The sequence below is a fragment of the Motacilla alba genome, chromosome 27, assembly GCF_015832195.1.
Source record: "Motacilla alba alba isolate MOTALB_02 chromosome 27, Motacilla_alba_V1.0_pri, whole genome shotgun sequence".
Classification (NCBI taxonomy): Eukaryota; Metazoa; Chordata; class Aves; order Passeriformes; family Motacillidae; genus Motacilla; species Motacilla alba.
Window position 1 is genome coordinate 1,939,716 of NC_052042.1, and position 19,038 is coordinate 1,958,753.

A 19,038-nucleotide genomic window follows, 5' to 3' on the forward strand; every position below is an offset into this window, starting at 1 on the left:
AGGGAGTGGCTGGGGCTGGGCCAGGGGGATTTAGGTTGGATATCAGGGAAAGGTTCTTCCCCCAGAGGTGCTGGCACTGCCCAGGCTCCCCAGGGAATGGTCCTGGCCCCGAGGCTGCCAGAGCTCCAGGAGGGTTTGGACAGCGCTGCCAGGGATGCCCAGGGTGGGATTGTTGGGGGGGTCTGTGCAGGGCAGGAGCTGCACTGGATGATCCCTGTGGCTCCCTTCCCCCTGAGGATGGTCCATGATCCTGTGACCAGTGACACAGAGTCCTCACTCTGCTGAGGCTGTGCAGGCCAGCTGCTCTTGGGTGTTAATTTTTCCAGCAGACAGTTGTTGTTGTAGGTGAGTGCAGGACCAGCCAGGCTGGGAGGAGACAGGCAGAGCTGGGACTGTGCCCTTTCCCACACACTGAACATCACACATGAAGTGCTGCCACTGTCCCTAGAGCCACTGGGGGTGTCCCTTTGCTGCCCATGGAGGGTTGGCAGCGGGGTGGTTCCTGCTCTGGCTCTGGCTTCAGGTGGTTGTGTAACAGCAGAGGTAGCAGCATATGGCAGCTAAATATGAACCAGCTCTGTTCCAAAAGGTCTGAGGTGTTTCCATGACTCCATCTGCTGAACTGCTATAAATACAGGAGAGCAGTGCAGGCTCCCAGGGAACAGAGCTGGGATCTGAGCACTGGAACCCACAGAGAGCTGGGACCTGCCAGGCCCTGACAGGAAAGCACAGTGGCACTAGGTAAGAAATCCAGCACTGCATCTTGTTTTCACTGAGCTGCACCACAGCTTTTCAGAAGGAGATTTCAGTCTGAAATCGCTTAAGAATTCCAAGTGATAGAAGAAATTTCTCAGAACTCAGCTGATTAGATGCCAGGTGACTGAATTCTTTGTAAAGAATGTGCACATAGTGTCTTCCTCTGAATCTAGTGGTGGTTTTTGCTTTGTTAAAGCAGTGACCCCACCCTCAGCTCTCTGCAGGGATTCCTGAGCTGGTCAAATAACTTCCAGTGTGTTTCACACTAAAGTCACAGTGAACCAGACCCTCAATATCAAAATCCTTTCTTGGGATACCTGAGCTGCTCTGGTGCCCTGGGTGAGGTGTCACCTTGTTTATGAGCTGTGTAACTCCTCAATTTCTGGCAGCCTAATTTCCCCCAAACTGTTACTGGTGTTCTTGGCTTTCTTTAAAGTACATTTGTGTACACTGAGTATCCTGGAATGATTCTGTGCCTCTGATCCCTGGGTACACTCAGGGTTTGCCATGTGAATCCACAAGTGTTTGCAGTGGCCTTGGCTGCAGGACAGGGCCACCTCCAGTGCTCTTGGGTCCCACACTGGCTTCAGCCTGCCCTGGCTGCTGCTGGCTGCTCTCTCCATGCCTGGGGGCTGGTTCCTCTTGCTTCCTCTCCCTGCCTCTGTTGTTGCTCTTGGACCTTGCTGGCAGCACTCCCAAAGCCAAGGTCTCCTCCTGAGCCTGGATGAGTCAGGCAGTGTTCCCAAAAGCCCCCTCTGGCACCTCCAGGGTTTCCTGATTTGGTAACTTCTGTTCAGCATAAATAAAGCTTGATCAGCATAAAGGAAACTGCCATTAAAGACAAGCAGCTTAGATTATCTTAACTTCCATGGGAACTTTGAAAGTTCACTATGGAATATTGCCTGCTTTATTTGGGGGATGGGACCCCCCATCCGTGTTGTCCCTGTCCTGGGGGAGGCAGGGCTGCTCCCTGGGGGCTGTTCCTGGGTGATGGATGCCCAGCACTCACTGCTGCTGCCCCTTCTGGAGCCTTGTGCTGGCTCTGGTTTGTGCTGCCCCTGCCCTGCCCTGGTGCTGCTGCACCTCTGGGGGAAAAGGAGCCCTCAGAACATCCTGAGTCCCTCTCCTCCTGTTTGATTTGCTGCCCCAGTCCTGGGAAGGGGTGGATGGAAGCAGACGTGGAGTGGGCCTGGCTGGAATAGGCAGCAGGGTGTGGGTGTGAGGAGCCTGTGTGTGCTCCCATCTCCTGCCCTGTGACACACACAGCTTGTGCCACTCACCTTTTCTCAGGGTGCAGCTCCAGAACTCCTGCACAGCCAGGCTGGTCCCTGCTCAGGCAAAGCAAACAGCTCCAGCAGCTTTTGTGGCCCCAGTTCTGCTCCCCGTGACCAGTGACAGGACCCAGGGCAGGGCTGGAGCTGTGCCAGGGAGGGTCAGGCTGGATCTCAGGGAAAGGCTCTTCCCCCAGAGGGTGCTGGCACTGCCCAGGCTTCCCCGGAATGGTCCCAGCCCCAAGGCTGCCAGAGCTCCAGGAGCTCTCACGCTGCCCAGGGTGGGATTGCTGGGGTGTCTGTGCAGGGCCAGGGGTTGAACTCCACGATCCTTGTGGGTCCTGTCCAGCTCAGGACGTTCCATGGTTCTGTGCTTTCCTTTCTGGCTGCTTGAAGGGCTGCCTGGCACTAATGGGGATCTGTTTGCTTTGGAGTTTAGATGGATCCTGAGTATCGGGTGAAGAAGTTCTTGGCTCTTCTGAGAGAAGAAGGAACGTAAGTACTTTTATTTTACAGCAGTGCATAAATTCTCTTTTCTGCTCAGAAATGAGCTGCTCTGAGGGGAGCCTGCAGTGGGGTGGATCTGCTGTCATTGTTGGCCCCTCTGTATTGTCAGAGCTGTACCAGATCAGTTCTTAGAGCAATTTGGGAGGGGGGAGGTCCTGAAGGTTTGGGAACCTGCATGCCTGAATTCTGTGCTTTTCTGAATTTACCCTTAACTTTTAAAGTGTCTATGAGATATTGGGCTAAAATTCACCTTTATTTAATTTAAGTAAATCAAAGTTTGAGTTAAAGTCCAGCTGTTTATCTAAAATCTGAAATGTTGGTGTCTCGTGTCTGCTGTCTGAGAGAAGGATGTCCTACTCTTTCCCCATAGGTGCCACAGGGAGTAGTTGAGCCCAGTGGGACAGTGGCATCTCCTAGAGAATGACTTTCTAATACATGTAGGGCAGTACCTGTGCTGGGGAAACTCACACCACTATCTATCCTGGCTACATGTGAGTGGGTTCCAGTGTGTGCTTGATGCTTTATACATGTGCATGATGCTTTCCTGATGGATTTGGCTTCTTTTGCAAGAGTCCCTACCCTAGACTGAAGGTGGACCAAGTGCAAGATCAACAGCTGGAAAAGTGACCAACCTGGAGAACAAACACTGGGATCTTTACTCTTCTGTGCTCAACACACTGGACAAAGTGAAACGCTCCCCTGATCCCCAGAGCCCCATGTGGAACCTGCATGTGTAGTGCAATACAGTACCTTTATTCTTTGTCTTTCATATTCTGATGTCACGTGGAAGTGTCTCCTGGAGCACTGTGCTTCTGTCTCCGTGCGTTTTGGGGTGAGCAGGGGCAATGTCCTGTGAGCTTTGGGGCTGACCCTCACTTGTGTCCAGCATTCCTGCAGTAGGAAAGAGATCCTGGCTTCCAATAAACCTGCCAGTCTGGTGGAGGGATGCTGAAGCACTGCTCTGTCTGATCCTGGCCAGGTGAAGGCTTTTTGTGGTGTCACCCCACAGACAGAGCCCACAGGAGTCCAGCTCCAGGAGTGCCTGGATGCTGCACCCCCTTTATTTATATCCAGGTATTTTGGGGCCTGATGGGACACTGCTGGTGGCACTGGGGACTGGAAGAGGGCAGGGAAGTGTTGATCAGAGTAGAGGAAATTTCCAAATCCAGTATTTAAGGCATCAGACCTTGTTGTTAATTCAACAACAGTTTCAGCAATGCTGGTTCCAGCCTCCAGCTCTTCCTGAGTTCCTGTAGTTGGCAGCTTTGGTATCCTCCAGCCTCATTTTGTCCCTTTTTCCTGCCATGTTACCAAAGGTTGAAATTCCTCCTTAGAGACAGAGGAGGCCAAGCTCTGCAGGCGCAGGAGATGTGTGTGGCCATGTTTTTGCACTGAAATAAAGGAATGTATCAAACCTTGCTCCACGCTCCTTCCCGTGCTCCTGTGGCCTCAGGGAGACGCTGAGGCTGCTCCCCTGGGTTCCACTCCTTCCAGAAGGTTCCTGGAACATACCTCAGTGTGGTGGGGCATGAAATCAAAGCCATTTAGCAGATGCTAGTCAGTGTAGCTTCCTAAACTCGACCAGACCCACTGTAAGGGCTAGCAGTGGTATGCAGAGGGGTGTTCCCAGGGAAGGAGGGTCCCCACGTCCTTCCAGGCCCAGGTGGAGGTACTGCAGTCCTCAGTGTGCTCACAGCAGTTGGAGTGTTTCAGGCACTCCACTCTGCTCCTCTGGCAGTGCTGTTGTGTTGTGATGCTGTTGTGAGTCCCAGTGCTGGTTCCCTCTCATTTTGTGTAGGATCTTGTGAATTTATTTGTTCCTCCCTTCCCTCTGCCAGTCCGAGTGACAGCAGCACACAGTAACTTATATTTCAGAGTAAATGATGTGAACCTTATCGTGTCTGTGTCCGGAACTATATTGATGAATAAATATCTGGTTTAATTGCACATTCAATGGATTCAATAAAAAGCACAACTCCTTGTGATGACCTGGGTGCCATCTGTGTTTGCTGCTGGTGTGAGTGAGGAGCAGAGCTGCTGCTGGGCTGCTGCTGCCAGAGGGGTGCTCAGAGTGTGCCTGAGTGTGGATGGATGGAATTTAGCCCAGCCTGAGCCTGGCCCCTCTTACTGTGACACAAGTTAGTGAGAGGACTCTGGTCCAGCCCATTCTGGGCTCTGCAGGGCTGAGGAGGCCCTGTGTGTGTCTGGGTGGGGTGGGGGTATCCATGGAACTTATTAATTTCTGTTATTCATGGAAAGTATCCCACCCCTGGGGAGGGCTGGAAAACCAGGCTGGGCTGCTGGGTGTGACAGCTGACCCACTCCAACCTCTGTTCCAAGATCTCCATCTGAGATGTTCCCTGCAGGTGGCACAAGGGAAGGGCAGCACCTTCCCAGCACCTGTGTGTTCTCCATGGCTCCTCCTGGCAGAGAGGCTTTAAATGTATAATAAATATACAATATTGCTTTCAACGTAAGGGCCAGATTCTTCACCCCCTTCCTTACCCTGTTTAATCTTGAACTTTCCAGAAATGTGGCCGTGAAATGGAGTTGTTGACCGGAGGCAGATTTGAAGGTGCTGGGATGGGTTTTGGGGCACAGTGTGGGGTGGAGGGAGGTTTGGGGCAGGTGGGCAGACAGGGAGAGCTTCACCCCCAGAGCTGTGAAGTCCAGAACCCTCCAGGGGCCAGGTGCTCTGGTGAGGTAGGACATGTCAGGGGTGGTGGCACCAGCAGAGAGACCCTGGCCATGCAGGTGGATCCATGGGATGGCTTTGTGAGTAATTTGGGGATCAGGGCAAGAATATGGGTGATTCTGTATTTATTTTGCACTTCAGACAGGTACATTTGAGGCCAATGCAGTGCAAAATTGTGTGCACTTAAAAGCATTGCTGATGCAAGGGGGATGCTGCAGAAACACCCACAGAATTATTCATGGGCAGGAGAATAGGTTTTTAGGTGAGAAAATGTGGACCTTGGTCTGTCCAAAGTGTTGGAAGGTGATTCAATGACAGCCTGTGACATGTGGGGAGAGTGCAAACTCTGGAGCCTGGCTGGATTCATTGCCTGATTTGATCTTCTGGCTCTGCACAAATCCCTGCCAGGAGGGACAGCGAGGGAGGGTCGGGCTCTGCTCCCAGCAAACAGGGACAGGAGGAGAGGGAGTGACTCAGGCTGTGCCAGGGGAGGTTTAGATGGGATATCGGGGAGATTTATTCATGGAAAGTTGTCCAGCCCTGGCACAGCTGCCCTGGGCAGGGCTGGAGTCCCCATCCCTGGAGGGATTGCGTGGGTGTGGCACTTGGGGACAGGGGTCAGTGCTGGGAATGGTTGGATTCCATGATCCTGAAGGGCTTTTCCAGCCCCAAGGGTTCCATGACTCTGTGGAGAATCTCAGTGGTGCACACTGTGCCCTGGCACTCCCTGAATCAACATCTCAGCATTCAGCTGTAAAATCTCTTCTTTTTGCCATCATTGTATTGATTCTTTTAACAGATACCCCTGCCCATGCCAGGGAGTTGGAACTGTGTGACCCTTAAGGTCCCTCCCAAGCCAAACCACTCTGGGATTCCATGATTCCGTGGCTGTCCCTGTCCATGAGCAGCTGGGTCATGACCCACTGCTCTGTAGCTGTTCAGCAGGACCCTCAGAGCCAAACCACACAAGCTGGCAAGTGCATCTTTTTGAATTTTTACCTTTTCTTTAATGATATACCACAAAAAATGGAAGTTGAAATATATTTTTCTCCAAATATATATATTTATATAATATATAATCTTAGTTAACTCAAGTATATACATTGTATAATAAATAATGCTTATAAAAAGAGAAATTTTCTGAATATAAAATAAAAAAAAATCGACCTCTACAACTTTATACAAAACTTTGGATACAGCAGATTGATGGAAAAAGATCTTCCATTCAGTGCTAGAATACCTGGCTACAGTAAAATAATTACAAGGCAATAAATGTTCTATTTAATATTAAATACCTTTTCTTGATTAAAAAAACAAACAAACAAAGAAGGGATTTTGTTTAAAGTCGGGTACTGGGAGTCTTTCCAGACATGGGATTTAATATATACTTTAAATAGATGCATATCAGAGGACGGCGTGGCTCGGCTCGGGGAGGCTTTTGGAGCTCTCTGGGATTTGAATTTTTGGGAGCAAAGGCTCCTCTGGAGGGGGTCTGGAGCTCTGCGTGGGAGGGACCTGGGGTCCTGCTCTGCCTGAGGGCCCCCTGCTCCCTGCCAGGGCTCTCTCCCCGTTATTGCTCTGTGCAGCTCCAGGGGCTGCTCCTTCCCAGGAGAGGAGGGAGTGGAGCAGCCCCAGCCCAGTGGCCACCACTCCCTGGAGTTCTCTGCCTGAGCTGTGTTTGAGCGTGGCCCTTGGTCCTGGAGCCCACCAGGACACAGGGGGTGTTTGCTTTTTAATTTCACGGGCCAGTCCTCCTGGAGAAGGTGAACCCAGGGAGAGGGGATGTGCTCAGGGACAGGGGATGGCCTGGGGACCAGGGGGGACAAACCCTGCTTCTGCTGTATGGGATGGGCTGTGGGATGTGGGGGGGCCCAGATCCCTGCTCGTGGCACAGGAGTTTCCTGCATGATTGCTGACAGCTCGGTAAATCCCCTGGCATTGTGCTGAGGGACCATAAACGGCTGACAAGGAGGCTGGGACAGAGATTTCCTCTCTCCCTGCAGTCTCTCATGTTCACAGCTGCTGCAGCAGCTCACCGGGCAGGTAACCTGTCCCCAGAGAGATCCCTGAGCTCCCTCTGGGATGTAAAGTCATGTTAGGGAATGCTTAGTCAATAGGTACTGCCCTGATCCTTAAAATCCTCTCCTGGGCAGCTGCACGGTGAGGAGGTGGCTGGGACGATGCTGTCCCCTGTAGGAGGTGGCAGCAGTGCCCTGTGCCCTGCTCCTGTGCTGGGCCAGGTGCTAGAGGGTCAGCTCTGGGCTCTGCCTTCCTGAAGCGCTCCATGGGAGATGTGGGGCAGGGGGAACAGAGAGGGCAGAGGGGAGGGGGAAGGAGGGACCACCCGTGGGCTCTGTTCGTGTGCTCTGACAGGTTCAGTTCTCCAGCATCACCCCAGAGAAGGAAGAAGGGAGCTGGGCTGGGATGGGGGCTCCTTCCTCTCCTCACTGCATCTGCTGAGACCAGGACAGCAGCAGCTGGGGGAGCTTTCCCTGTGAACAATCCATTTCCACCTGAGCCCCTGCGTTGGTGCCTGCAGGGGCTGGACCTGTGGACAGGACAGAGCTGGGAGCTCGGGGGCTGCTGTGGCAGCAGCTCTGCCTCGCGGGGCTGTGCCTCGCTGGGACCCAGCTGTCCCTGGTCTCTGCTGCCTGTCCTGTCCCTGCCCTCCCTGTCCTGTCCCTGCTCTCCAGGGCATCTTGTCGTATTGCTGCTCTCCCTGTCCCTGCCCTCCTTGTCCCATCCCTGCCCTCCCCAGGCAGCCCGTCCTGCCCGAGGGACCAGCAGTCACACCTCGCCTGGGTGAGGTGCCCAGAGCCTTCTCCTTGCCCTGGGTGTGTACTGCCGGGGCCACCAGGAGTTTTGTGCCATCCTCTGCGGTGTGAGGCCACGTGTGGGGCTGGCCAGGGGGCTGACAGACCCCTCGGCCGTGCTCTGGGGCAACCTCCACCAGTGGAGACCCACCTGTGCTTACTTGCAGGTGTGGACGTCGTAGACCCGCGTGCACTCCTGGCAGCTCACGTAGCAGCACCAGTGGAAGATGCAGTGACACTTCTCCTTGCGCTTCTCAGTCCGGGTGTTGTGGCCCCGCCCGCAGCACAGGAGGTCGCAGCCGTCGATGCCGTGGGAGGTGACGTTGCACGTTCTGTCCCTCGTCCCAAAGGAGCCCGTCTCGGGGTTGGGCTCGCAGAAATTGGGCGAGTTCTCGTAGTAGACCAGGTCCCGCTCCGTGGGCGGCTTGAAAAGCGCGTACTTGGCCCTGAGAGTTTCTACCCAGCCCCGGGACTCGCGGTGCTTCTCCACCACCATCTCCGAGGCGCTGTCGTATTTATCCTTCAGGTAGTCCCCGATGGCCCGGAAATCGGGCTGGGCCCACCAGCAGGTCTTGACCTCGCAGCTCCCCGAGAGCCCGTGGCACTTGCACTTGAGGTGCATGTGGTCCAGGATGGTCTGTCCGGGGGAAGCACGGTCAGCAGCAGCGGGTGGAACACGGGGTGTGCTCTCCACCACCCGCCTGTGCCACCTGGGCTTAAATGTCTGCTCTAAGCTCAGTCTGGGAAGCCTCACCTTGAGTTTTGGGGGCAGTTTTGGGCCCCACACATAAAAAAAGGCATTAAGCCGCTAGAGAGCATCCAAAGGAGGCCACAAGGATGGGGAAGGGTCTGGAGGGGCCTTGTGAGGGCACTTGGTTTGTTCAGCTGGAGGAGAGGAGACTAAGGTTGGACCTCATGGAGGTCCTCAGCACCCTCAAGAGGAGCAGTGGATGACATCAATCTCTTCACTCTCATGACCAGTGACAGGACCCAAGGCAACAGCTGGAACTGGGCCAGGGGAGGATTAGGTTGGATCTCAGGGAAAGGTTCTTCCCCCAGAGGCTGCTGGGCACTGCCCAGGCTCTCCTGGGAATGGTCCTGCCCTGAGGCTGCCAGAGCTCCAGGAGGGTTTGGACAGCGCTGCCAGGAATGCCCAGGGTGGGATTGTTGGGGTGTCTGGGCAGGGCAGGAGCTGGATCAATGATCCCTGCGGGTCCCTTCCAGCCCAGGATATTCTCTGGTTCTGTGATTCTGCAAGCACGGGCTGGTTGGAGATGCTGGGGGGCTTTAAAGATCTCCAGAGATGTCACACTCCAAAAGCACAGCTGAGGTGGGCAGCTGCTCTGATCATCCATCCCATCCCATCCCATCCCATCCCATCCCATCCCATCCCATCCCATCCCATCCCATCCCATCCCATCCCATCCCATCCCGTTCAACCCAACTCAATCCAACCCAATCCAATCCAATCCAATCCAATCCAATCCAATCCAATCCAATCTAACCTAATCCCAGTGTTTGATCCTTTTGTGGGGGTCCTTCCTGTCCTATGTGTGTGGACAGTCAGAGCCCAGAGATGCTGAGGGCTGGAGATGTTCCCTGTGGATAGAGACTGATCCCCGTCCTCTGCTTGCTAATACCCTTCATTTCTGCGAAGTCCAACAGTTTGTACTAAAAAGTGTGTGAAATTGGGAACCTACAGACAGGACTCTTCACCAAAATCTCCTTTGTGTGGAACAAAATAATCACTGATTTTGAATAAAATTACTGGAGTTTGGTGGGGGATTTTGGGACTGGAAGCTGTCAGGCTTCTCTCCTTCCACCTCTACCTGCTGTGCTATGGAAAACCCGTATCAGTGTCAGCTTCAAGCACTGTTGGGAAGGCCCCACTGGGTTTGCAAATGACCCAGGGCAGGCAGAGGCCCAGGTACCTGCTGACTGCAGGAATGGAATGGAATGGAATGGGATATTCCAGTTGGATGGGGCTGTGACCATCACCTACTCCAAGGAATCACTGGGTGGGATAATATTATAACAAGGAACATGCAGGAAGGAGGCACTGGGAGGAAAATCCTCTTCATCCAGTGCTCACCTGGGGCTGGGTTTCTATGTGTGGTTCCAGGCCTTGGAACCTGCTCAGGATGCCCAGAGCAGCTGAGGCTGCCCCTGGATCCCTGGAAGTGCCCAAGGCCAGGTTGGACAGGGCTTGGAGCACCCTGGGATAGTGGAAGGTGTCCCTGCCCATGCCAGGGGTGTGGAACAAGATGGACTTTAAGGTCCCATCAACTCAAACCATTCTGGAATTCTGTTTGCACTGGAGTCAAGGAATATTTTAGCTCTTAACCCCACGCGTCTGTTTGGAGGGAGAGGAAACGCCGTGCCCTGGAAAATGATCCTAGAAAGCCACTGCCTGGGAATTCCTGTGGTCCCACTCCGTCAGGAGGAGCCACATTGAGCTGTCCATGCAGGACTGGCCACCGAGTCTGTCCCCGCTGGCCCCTCAGCCTGTCCCCAGCGGCCACTCACCGTCCGGCCGGCCTCGTTGTTGTGCCTGTTCATGGCGGAGCGCGCGTCCGGCCGGTTCTCCCGCGCGTCCGCGAACTCCCGGGACACCAGCACGCCGAAGTCGGCGTCCTCGCTGCAGCCCCCCCACTTCCAGCCGTCCCCCGGGGGTCCCTTGTGGTGGGAGTCACAGCCACAGATAGTGGAGGTGCCCTCGGCGCAGGAGCGGGTGACAGCGAAGGCCACCCCGGCCGAGGCGATGGCGTGCACGAAGGCGGATTCGCGCGTGGCTGCGGGGACACAGAGCCCGGGGTCACTGCTGGGTGCGGCACCGCCCTTCTGTCACTGTCACACTTTCTGGAAAAATCCCCTCGCCCCAGGTTTTCCCCTAGGAAGCTGAGAAGCCTCAGCTTCTCCTGTGTTTTGCTGCTTTGGATCGTGGTTGGAGATTGTTTATCCAAAATGTGAATTTGTTTTAGCTTAATGACCAATCACAGTCCCGCTGTGTTGGGACTCTGGAAGCAGTCATGAGTTTTCATTATCATTCTTGCTAAACCTTCTGTCTGTATCCTTTCTCTGTTCTTTAGTATAGTTTTAGTGTAGCATTCTTTAATAAAATATAATATCATAAAATAATAAATTAACCTAAGAACATGGAGTCAGATTCATCATTCTCTCCCTTTGTCCTGGGGACCCTGCAAATTCAACAGTGTTCTCCTTCCCAACCTCGCCAGCGGCCCCTCAACCTCGCTGAAAAGCAAGGAGTTATTTTGTTAATTTGTTAATGGAGGTTCCCTGGAGCAGGAGCTGCCAGCGTTGCCCTCGGGCAGCAGGAGGTGGGGCAGGGTGTGACTCCAGCTCTGGGGCAGCATTTCCCAAACACAGCGTCCAGGATTTGATCCAACATCGGTGCTCAGGGGTCAACCAGGCAACAGTAGCAGCTTGGCGGGCCTCAGGAGAGAGCCACTGGAGTAATTTATGGCCTGGGAACCCAGAGAAGGGCTCAGTGCCAGGGGTTAGAGATGGAGGAGCTCGTTGGCCTGGGGAAAGGTTTTGGATGATGCAGGACACACTGTGGGAGAACAGGGGTTTGACCTTGGCCTCAGTGACCCAGGCTCTCCCAAGCACAGTCGGTATCTCAGAACCAACTTTCTCCCTGGGGATCTTTTGGCTCCCTGGGCAGTGACACCGAGCTGCTTCAGCCCGTCTATGAGGATGGAGACTTCAGGTCTCTAAGTCCAGAGCAGATGTTGGAGTCAATCCAACCCTGTGCCACTGTGCAGGAGGGGCTGGAGGCCGCAGCTCAGGGGCTGTGGTGCCTGGGTTGGAGGGCTCTGACTGCCTCGTGGGTCTGGTGTGATCAGATCATGGGCACAGTCACCAGCAGATGTGGGATGAATCAGAAATTTCTGCTGAGAAAATCCCCTTGGAGCCAGCGCCCTCCTTCCAGAGCAGGAGCCATGAAGGAGCCATCTCTCAGCTGTCCCCTGCCTCCCTGCCCTCACGCCTGGGGACAGCAGGCCCCTCTCCCCAGCCTCAGTCTCTCTGCAGAGCTGGGCCTGGCTCCCAAAAGCCAGGTTTGCCAAGCTGAGCTGATGCCAGCTTGAGCAGGCTCTCAGGGGAGGTGGCTGTGGGTGGGTGCCAGCTGTGGGAATGTGCAGCCCTGCCTGGGGAACTCCCAAATGGGATCTCCAAGCAGGGCTGCTCGGTCCCGGCTGTGCCGGCAGCACCCCGCTGAGGTTTTCATCTCCTTTCGGCTCAAACCCTTCCCTCCTCGCCCTTCCCATCTCCGACGTGCCAGCAGGGATCCAGCCTCTACCAGCAAGGTTCTCCTGGGGGATCTTTGCCCAGCTGCTCATCCTGGCACCCCTGGGGGCTGCGGGCACCGGCGGAAGCTCCCTGCTGCCAGGGAGGTGTTTCAGCCTGACAAAGGCTCTTTGGGTGGCCCGTGATCCAGAGCACATCAGAGGAGCCTGCGAGCCCTGCTGGCCCCAGCCCGGGACAGCCCGGGGACAGGGGCAGGACACGAGTCCTGTCGGGACCGATGCGGCTCCGCTGTCCCCGGGAGGTGTGGATGGGCACGGGGAGCGGGGGCACTGCGGGGCCGGGCTGGGCCGGGCCGGGCTGGGCTGGCAGTGCCCGCTGGGGCCGCCATGGACACGGCTCCCGCAGCTGCCCCTTGCCCCCGTGTCCCCTGTACCCCCGTGTCCCCATGTCCCCCGTGTCCCCCATGTCGCCGTGTCCCCTATATCCCCTGTGTCCCCCGTGCTCCTCGTGTCCCCCGTGTCCCCTGTATCCCCCGTGTCCCCCGTGTCCCCGGTGTCCCCCGTGTCCCCCATGTCGCCGTGTCCCCCATGTCGCTGTGTCCCCCTTGGCCCCCGTGTCCCCTGTACCCCCGTGTCCCCCGTGTCCCCTGTGCCCCCCGTTTCCCCCGTACCCCCCGTGTCCCCTGTACCCTCCGTGTCCCCGGTGTCCCCTGTACCCCCCGTGTCCCCATGTCCCCCGTGTCCCCCATGTCGCCGTGTCCCTGGTGTCCCCGGTGTCCCCCGTGTCCCCGCACGGTGCCGGCGCGGGGGGCAGCGAGCTGCGCTCAAGCCGCTCTCCTTGAAACTCTCGCCTGGCTCTGGGCGAGGAGCTGGGAGAATTTCCCAGAGATGAAATGCGGGAGCAGCGTTCCCAGAACCAGGGGAGGGGCTGGCGAGGGAGGATTAGAGCCGCCTTGACAGTGCACCACTGCGACTGTCTCCCAGCCGGGCCCGTTACCTGCTGGGACACTCAATTTGCCATTGTTCCCGCGGTGTCACACTGTATTACCAGCATAATGCGGAATGTTTCCGCCGGCCAGCGTACCCACGGCACAGAGCACTGGCATTCCCCAGGAGCACCTCGTAGCAACGGGGCAATGTTCCCCTGTCCTGCCGTCACCCTCCAATCCCGCCAGCCCGGCTGGGAAATCCCTATTGATGGCGCTCCCCAGCCCCCCAGAATGGCTAAAGGGCGTGTGAATGCGGCAGCGATTTGAAACGACTGCGGCGCTGCGATGGTATCGCTCGCCCTGCCTCACAGTAGGGGAGGAAGCTTAGCTCTTTCTCATCGGTATAAGCTTATTTTTCTCTCTCCCTCTCTGCTTTCCCTCCCCCTCCCTTTAAGCTGCTGAGTTTATATCAAGCCGGCCCCTGATCCCACACACCCCTGTTTAGATGCAAATGACTGCGGGTGTCATGGCTGAGAAAAGCCCTGGGTTATCGTGGTGCGCGGCTCTGCCTTTTCACAGCTCGTGGCAGGGGCTTAGCCGAGCTCACGGGGACCCCCGACGGCAGCCCGGGCCCAGCTGCCTCCCCTGCACCTGCCCCGGCCCGGGAGCGTCCCCCCGGAGCAGGACAGGAGCCAGGGCTGAGGGGACAGGAGCACGGGGACTGGGGAGCACCATGGTCCTCCACGGGTTGCAGGGGAACATCCTTCTGCACTGCGGGCTGCACCACAGGCTGCAGGGGAATCTCAGGTCTGGTGCCTGGAGCACCTCCTCCTCCTCCTCCTCTTCCTCCTCCTCCACTGCCCTCGGTGTCTGCAGAGCTGCTCCTCTCGCATGCTCTCAACCTGCAGTGACAACTGCACAGTAGCTCGTTTTTCCTTCTCAAATCTGTTATCTCAGAGGCACTGCCACCGTTTGTGGCCCAGCCCTGGCCAGTGGCACGCCCATCTGGGAGCCAGCTGGCACTGGCTCTGCTGGACACGGAGGAAGCTTCCAGCAGCTTCTCACAGAAGCCACTCCTGTAGCCCCCCTGCCACCAAAGCTTGGCCACCAAAATCCAGAGCAGGGAGGAGCCAGGACGGCCAGGACAGGAGCTCAGGGAGTGGGGAAAGGTGTGAGCCTGCAAAGCTGCCCTCTGGCAGGTCCAGCCCTGGCTGCCCCTGCTCCTCCTCCCCAGCCCCGGAATTGCAGTCCTGCTGCACTCACAGCCAGCCCTGTCTGCGTGCCAGCAAGGGCAAATTTAACCAGATTTTTTTTTGCCAGCTTTATCCAAAATACTGGATTTCATCACTAGCCCAGAGAATGGTGATTGCTTCCCCCCCCCCAGCAATGTGTGGCTGCTGGCTCAGCCCTGGTTTGGGCAGGACTTGGCTGGAAGAGCCACTGGCTTTAGATAAGAGCTGACCTTATTTACAAAGGAAAGGGAAAGGAGGGAAGGGGAAAGCAGGTTTTTCTTCCCTCCTTATTCCAGACTGCACACCTGCAGGATAAATCATCTTGGGGAATCTGCTTGTAAAAACATGATCTTACCCCACATTCTATTTTTTTTTTTTTGGGGGGGGGGAGGTCTATGGCCCGGGTTAGAAAATAAGAAAGAAAATGTAGAATCACAGAACTACAGAACAGTTTGGGTTGGGAGGGACCTTAAAGCCCACCCTATCCCACCCCTGCCATGGACAGAGACACCTTCCACTGTCCCAGGCTGCTCCAGCCCCAGTGTCCAACCTGGCCTTGGGCACTGCCAGGGATCCAGGGGCAGCCCCAGCTGCTCTGGGCACCCTGTGCCAGGGCCTGCCCACCCTCCCAGGGAACAATTCCCAATTCCCAATATCCCATCCATCCCTGCCCTCTGGCAGTGGGAGCCATTCCCTGGGTCCTGTCCCTCCATGCCTTGTCCCCAGTCCCTCTGCAGCTCTCCTGGAGCCCCTTCAGGCCCTGCAAGGGGCTCTGAGCTCTCCCTGGAGCTTCTCCTCTCCAGGTGAGCACCCCCAGCTCTCCCAGCCTGTCCTTCCTTGCAGGAGGATCATCAGTGGCCTGAGGAAACCAAAGCCTGGGCAGCTACAGCAGCCAAAACCTTGTGATTCTGACTCTGGGAAATGGGGAGGAACCCGGGTGCGTGAGGGCAGAGCCTTGCCAGGGGTGTTGTTCAGCAGCTCCCAAATGGATTCAGCCCCTGGGGTTGCCCTGAGCTGCCTTTGGTGTTCTTTGCCCTGCCAGGGGCTGCAGGAGGAGAGGTTGGAGCTGTGGGTGACACTGGGGAGGGAAGTGAGGGGAGGCCCTGGAGGCAGGAATCCCGTGGGTATTCAGGGAGGGCAGCCCTGTGCCCCCACTGGCAGCAGAGCTCACAGCCCGGAGGATGTCCCAGGGAGGAGCAGCCCAGGAAAGCTTGGACACACACTTGGACGTGTGTGTCTGCTCAGCTGAGCCCTCCCACCCTGTGCTGCTCTGCAGGCTGAGCCCTCCTTCACTGGAAGTGACCACAGTTAACAAGTCTGCAGCTCCTTTAAAATGAAATTATCCTCAGTTTCTTTTCAGGCTCTGTTAGAAATGATTTTTGATGCTGTTGTGAGTGAGAACTGCACCTTTGAAGCTTTTCCAAAACAGCCTCAATCTACCTGAGGGAGCAGCAGCTGAGATGATCCAAGCTAATACTGACAGGGGATTTCACCCAGGTGTTTGTGAGGTGAAACCCCGACCCTTTGTTGGCCAAATGCAGAGTGTGGGCTGGGACAGGGATTGTGCTGGTTTGGGTTTTGGTTTGTGGGGCTGCGCCCCTGGGTGTGCTGGAGGTCAGGAAGAGGGAACATGGCAATGGTGGCCACAGGATCCAGATTATGGGCCCGAAACTCTTGGTGTGAGGACCACCCAAAGGGCTCCAGGAGAGCTGGAGAGGGACTGGGGACGAGGGATGGAGGGACAGGGCACAGGGAATGGCTTCACATGGACAGAGGGCAGGGTCAGGTGGAATATTGGGAATTAGGAATTGTTCCCTGTGAGGGTGGGCAGGCCCTGGCACAGGGTGCCCAGAGCAGCTGGGGCTGCCCCTGGATCCCTGGCAGTGTCCAAGGCCAGGTTGGAGCAGCCTGGGACAGTGGAAGGTGTCCCTGCCCATGGCAGGGGTGGCACTGGATGGGCTTTGTTCCTCCCAACCCAGTCTGTGACTCCTGTTCCATCCAAGGAAGAAGCTGAGTGGGACCAGATGCTCTTTAAAAGGTCCCCTCCAGCTCAGACTGATCTCTGAAGGCCCAGGAGTGTCCACAGCCCCTGTCAGGGACCAGCAGGGCTGCTCCAATCTGCTCACGGCTGCCAGCACCTCTCAGCTCTGTCACCAACCTTGTGAGCTCAGCCACAGCCCCTTCTCTCCTCCTCAGCTGAGGGAGCCTGCAAAGCTTCTGCTTTTCTCTGCTGCAGACTCCGGGAATCTCAAAGGCTCCCTGTGTTCCTCACTGCCACACAGTGACACCAGTCCCATCCTCAATCTGCTCATTAATTTTGAAGGCAGCAGGGAAAAGGCACGAGCACAGTTCAAAAATCGATCCCCGCCGTCAGATGGGCTGGGCTTTGATGTGTCCTCCTTTGCAGATGATGCTGTTTATTTTTAACTGCTCCACTTACAGGTGAGTGAGACACCAAGGATGGATAAATACACCCTGGGAGCCTGGCAGGGCTGTCTGGGGATGTGTCACAGGGGGACTGGGAGAGCTGAATATCCAACGTGCTCACTCATTTTTCTCCATCTGTCAGAAGAGTTTCAGAGCTCTGGGTGATATTTTACCTTGTCAGCTCGGGGTGTGTGTGGAGATGCTGAGGCAAGTCCACACATGAGGCTTTGCTCGAGTCCCTGCAGCCGAAAGAATCTTAAAATATTCTCCATAAATTCAAAGTTCAGCTTGCTCATTACAGGGAGGATGGCTCAAATCTGATCTTTAAGTGCTTTCCTGCTGACAGAAATGGTGCTGAGAGATTTTCAGTGTCTCAGTGCTCGAGCAGTTCTTTCATAACTTGTTTAGAATTTTTATGGCAGTTTTTTAGTGACCGTTTTTTTTAAGAAAATGAAAACTTTCTGATCTTTTAAGTGCTGAAATTTAGGACAGGCTTTAATTAGGCAGCAAATCAGAGTGTTTTGAGCCCTGCTGACAGGTTATTTGGTAGTAAATACAACAGTTCCCCCAAAATACACCCTGGCACAACAGAGGGGGAAATGAATCTCATGGTGCCTATTAGTGCTCTAATAAGGCTTGACAATCCTGGTTCCTGCAAAGAATCCCACATTAACACAAAGGAATGATTTTCACTGAAATTTTCAACTGACATTTCGGGGATCTGAAACGATACCCACCCTTGCTGGGAGGCTGAAAGTTGAAAAAAAGGACAGCAAGAACCGTTTCTTTGCAGAATATTGGGGCTTGGAAGAAAGGCTCACAGAACTCCTGCATTCTCCAGGGGACCAGGGGACTGATGGGAAAGAGTCCAAAGTCCTGCTCTCACCCCAATATCTCCAGTTCCTTGAGGTCTGTACCATAAAATTCCCATTTGCAAAGCACCACTGCAAACAATAATTTCTGTGCAATAAAGAGATTTTGGGTTGCAGGGACCCAGTGGTGTCAACACCCAGGAAGAGGAGGGGGAAGTGGTTTTGTTGTGTTTATGAAGCTGTGAAACCAAGATCTCACCTGTGGATGCCCCTTGTGCTGGAGGTGGCACAGAGTGAACAGAATCCACGGCAGAACCTGGAGGTTTTTATCCACTGGGAGTTTTTAATTCACCGCCTGGTTCAGTTTTATGGGAATGCCTTTTTCATCTGGGATGTCTGAGATGTGGGACAGTTCAGCGTGGAGCTGTGCTGGGGAGGGCAGGATGGATCTCAGGGATGGATCTCACCCCCAGAGGGTGCTGGCACTGCCCAGGCTGCCCGGGGAATGCCAGAGCTCCAGGAGGGTTTGGACAGCACTGCCAGGGATGCCCAGGGTGGGATTGCTGGGGTGTCTGTGCAGGGCAGGAGCAGCTCTGGATGGTCCCTTCAAACTCAGGGAATTTTGTGGTTCTGTGATTTGTCCCTCCAGGCTCTTTTGGGGCCTTTTCTCACTTTTTCCAGTGTAATGCCCCATGATGTCACTGGGAATCCCAATTTTTCTGGTGCCTCATCAATGCTCCAGTGTGCCTGATCCATGCCAGTTTAGAAAGGTGGCATTTCAGGAGCAGGGAATGGAGTTTAGAGAGAAAGGGAAAATGAATTTATAACCTCTCCTTGTTCCTGCTTTTTGGGCTCATTTGGGAAAATATTCATTGAAATCCCTTTGAAAAAAAGATTTATTGAACTAAGCCTGATCAGGACCATGGATTACAGCCATGGTTCCTCCCTGGTGGGGAAACCTGAGCCCAGGGAGCTCCTGGGGTGGGCACTTTGGGCTTCAGTGGCTCTGCCTTGATCCCAAGGAGCTCAGCCACAGCCCCTCTCCTTGGCTTTTCCCACGGGTCTGCTGGACCCAGTTGGGAAATGCCCTGGACAGGGAGGTGGAGCCCTGATCCCAGAACATGGGAGGATGCTTGGGGCTAAACCTTCCCTTCCTTTTTATCCTCCCTGGCGCTTCTGAGCTCCTGGGATGGGAACCTTTCCCTCCTTGTAATGGGAGCACACCAAACACTTGGAAGAGAAAGAAATTGGAGAAATCAGGGTTGAAAGCTGGCGCATCAGTGTGGTGATCACATTTCCTCTGAACAGAGAGAGACAGCTCTCTCCCA

General features: G+C 55.3%; 2 protein-coding genes across 4 annotated transcripts in view; one reads left to right on the plus strand and one right to left on the minus strand.

Annotated features, from left to right (window-relative positions):
- NSF (N-ethylmaleimide sensitive factor, vesicle fusing ATPase) overlaps positions 1-4,522 on the plus strand; it is a 75,856-nt gene extending 71,334 nt beyond the window's left edge. For 2 of the 3 annotated variants that reach the window (XM_038162897.1, XM_038162895.1), the window contains exons 20-21: positions 2,467-2,522; positions 3,105-4,522. In XM_038162897.1, coding sequence (XP_038018825.1) covers positions 2,467-2,522; positions 3,105-3,123 — 75 coding nt within the window. In that variant the 3' untranslated portion in view covers positions 3,124-4,522. Of the gene's footprint in view, positions 1-2,466; positions 2,523-2,904 lie in introns of all 3 variants that reach the window. The other variant, XM_038162896.1, reaches the window with a different exon arrangement.
- A 187-nt stretch (positions 4,523-4,709) lies between these two features.
- Positions 4,710-19,038, minus strand: part of WNT3 (Wnt family member 3) — a 39,811-nt gene continuing 25,482 nt past the window's right edge. Inside the window, exons 3-4 of the mRNA XM_038162898.1 lie at positions 10,569-10,834; positions 4,710-8,679 (exon numbers count right to left, since the gene is read on the minus strand). Of these exons, the coding sequence (XP_038018826.1) occupies positions 8,200-8,679; positions 10,569-10,834 (746 nt within the window). The 3' untranslated portion in view covers positions 4,710-8,199. The remainder of the gene's footprint in view (positions 8,680-10,568; positions 10,835-19,038) is intronic.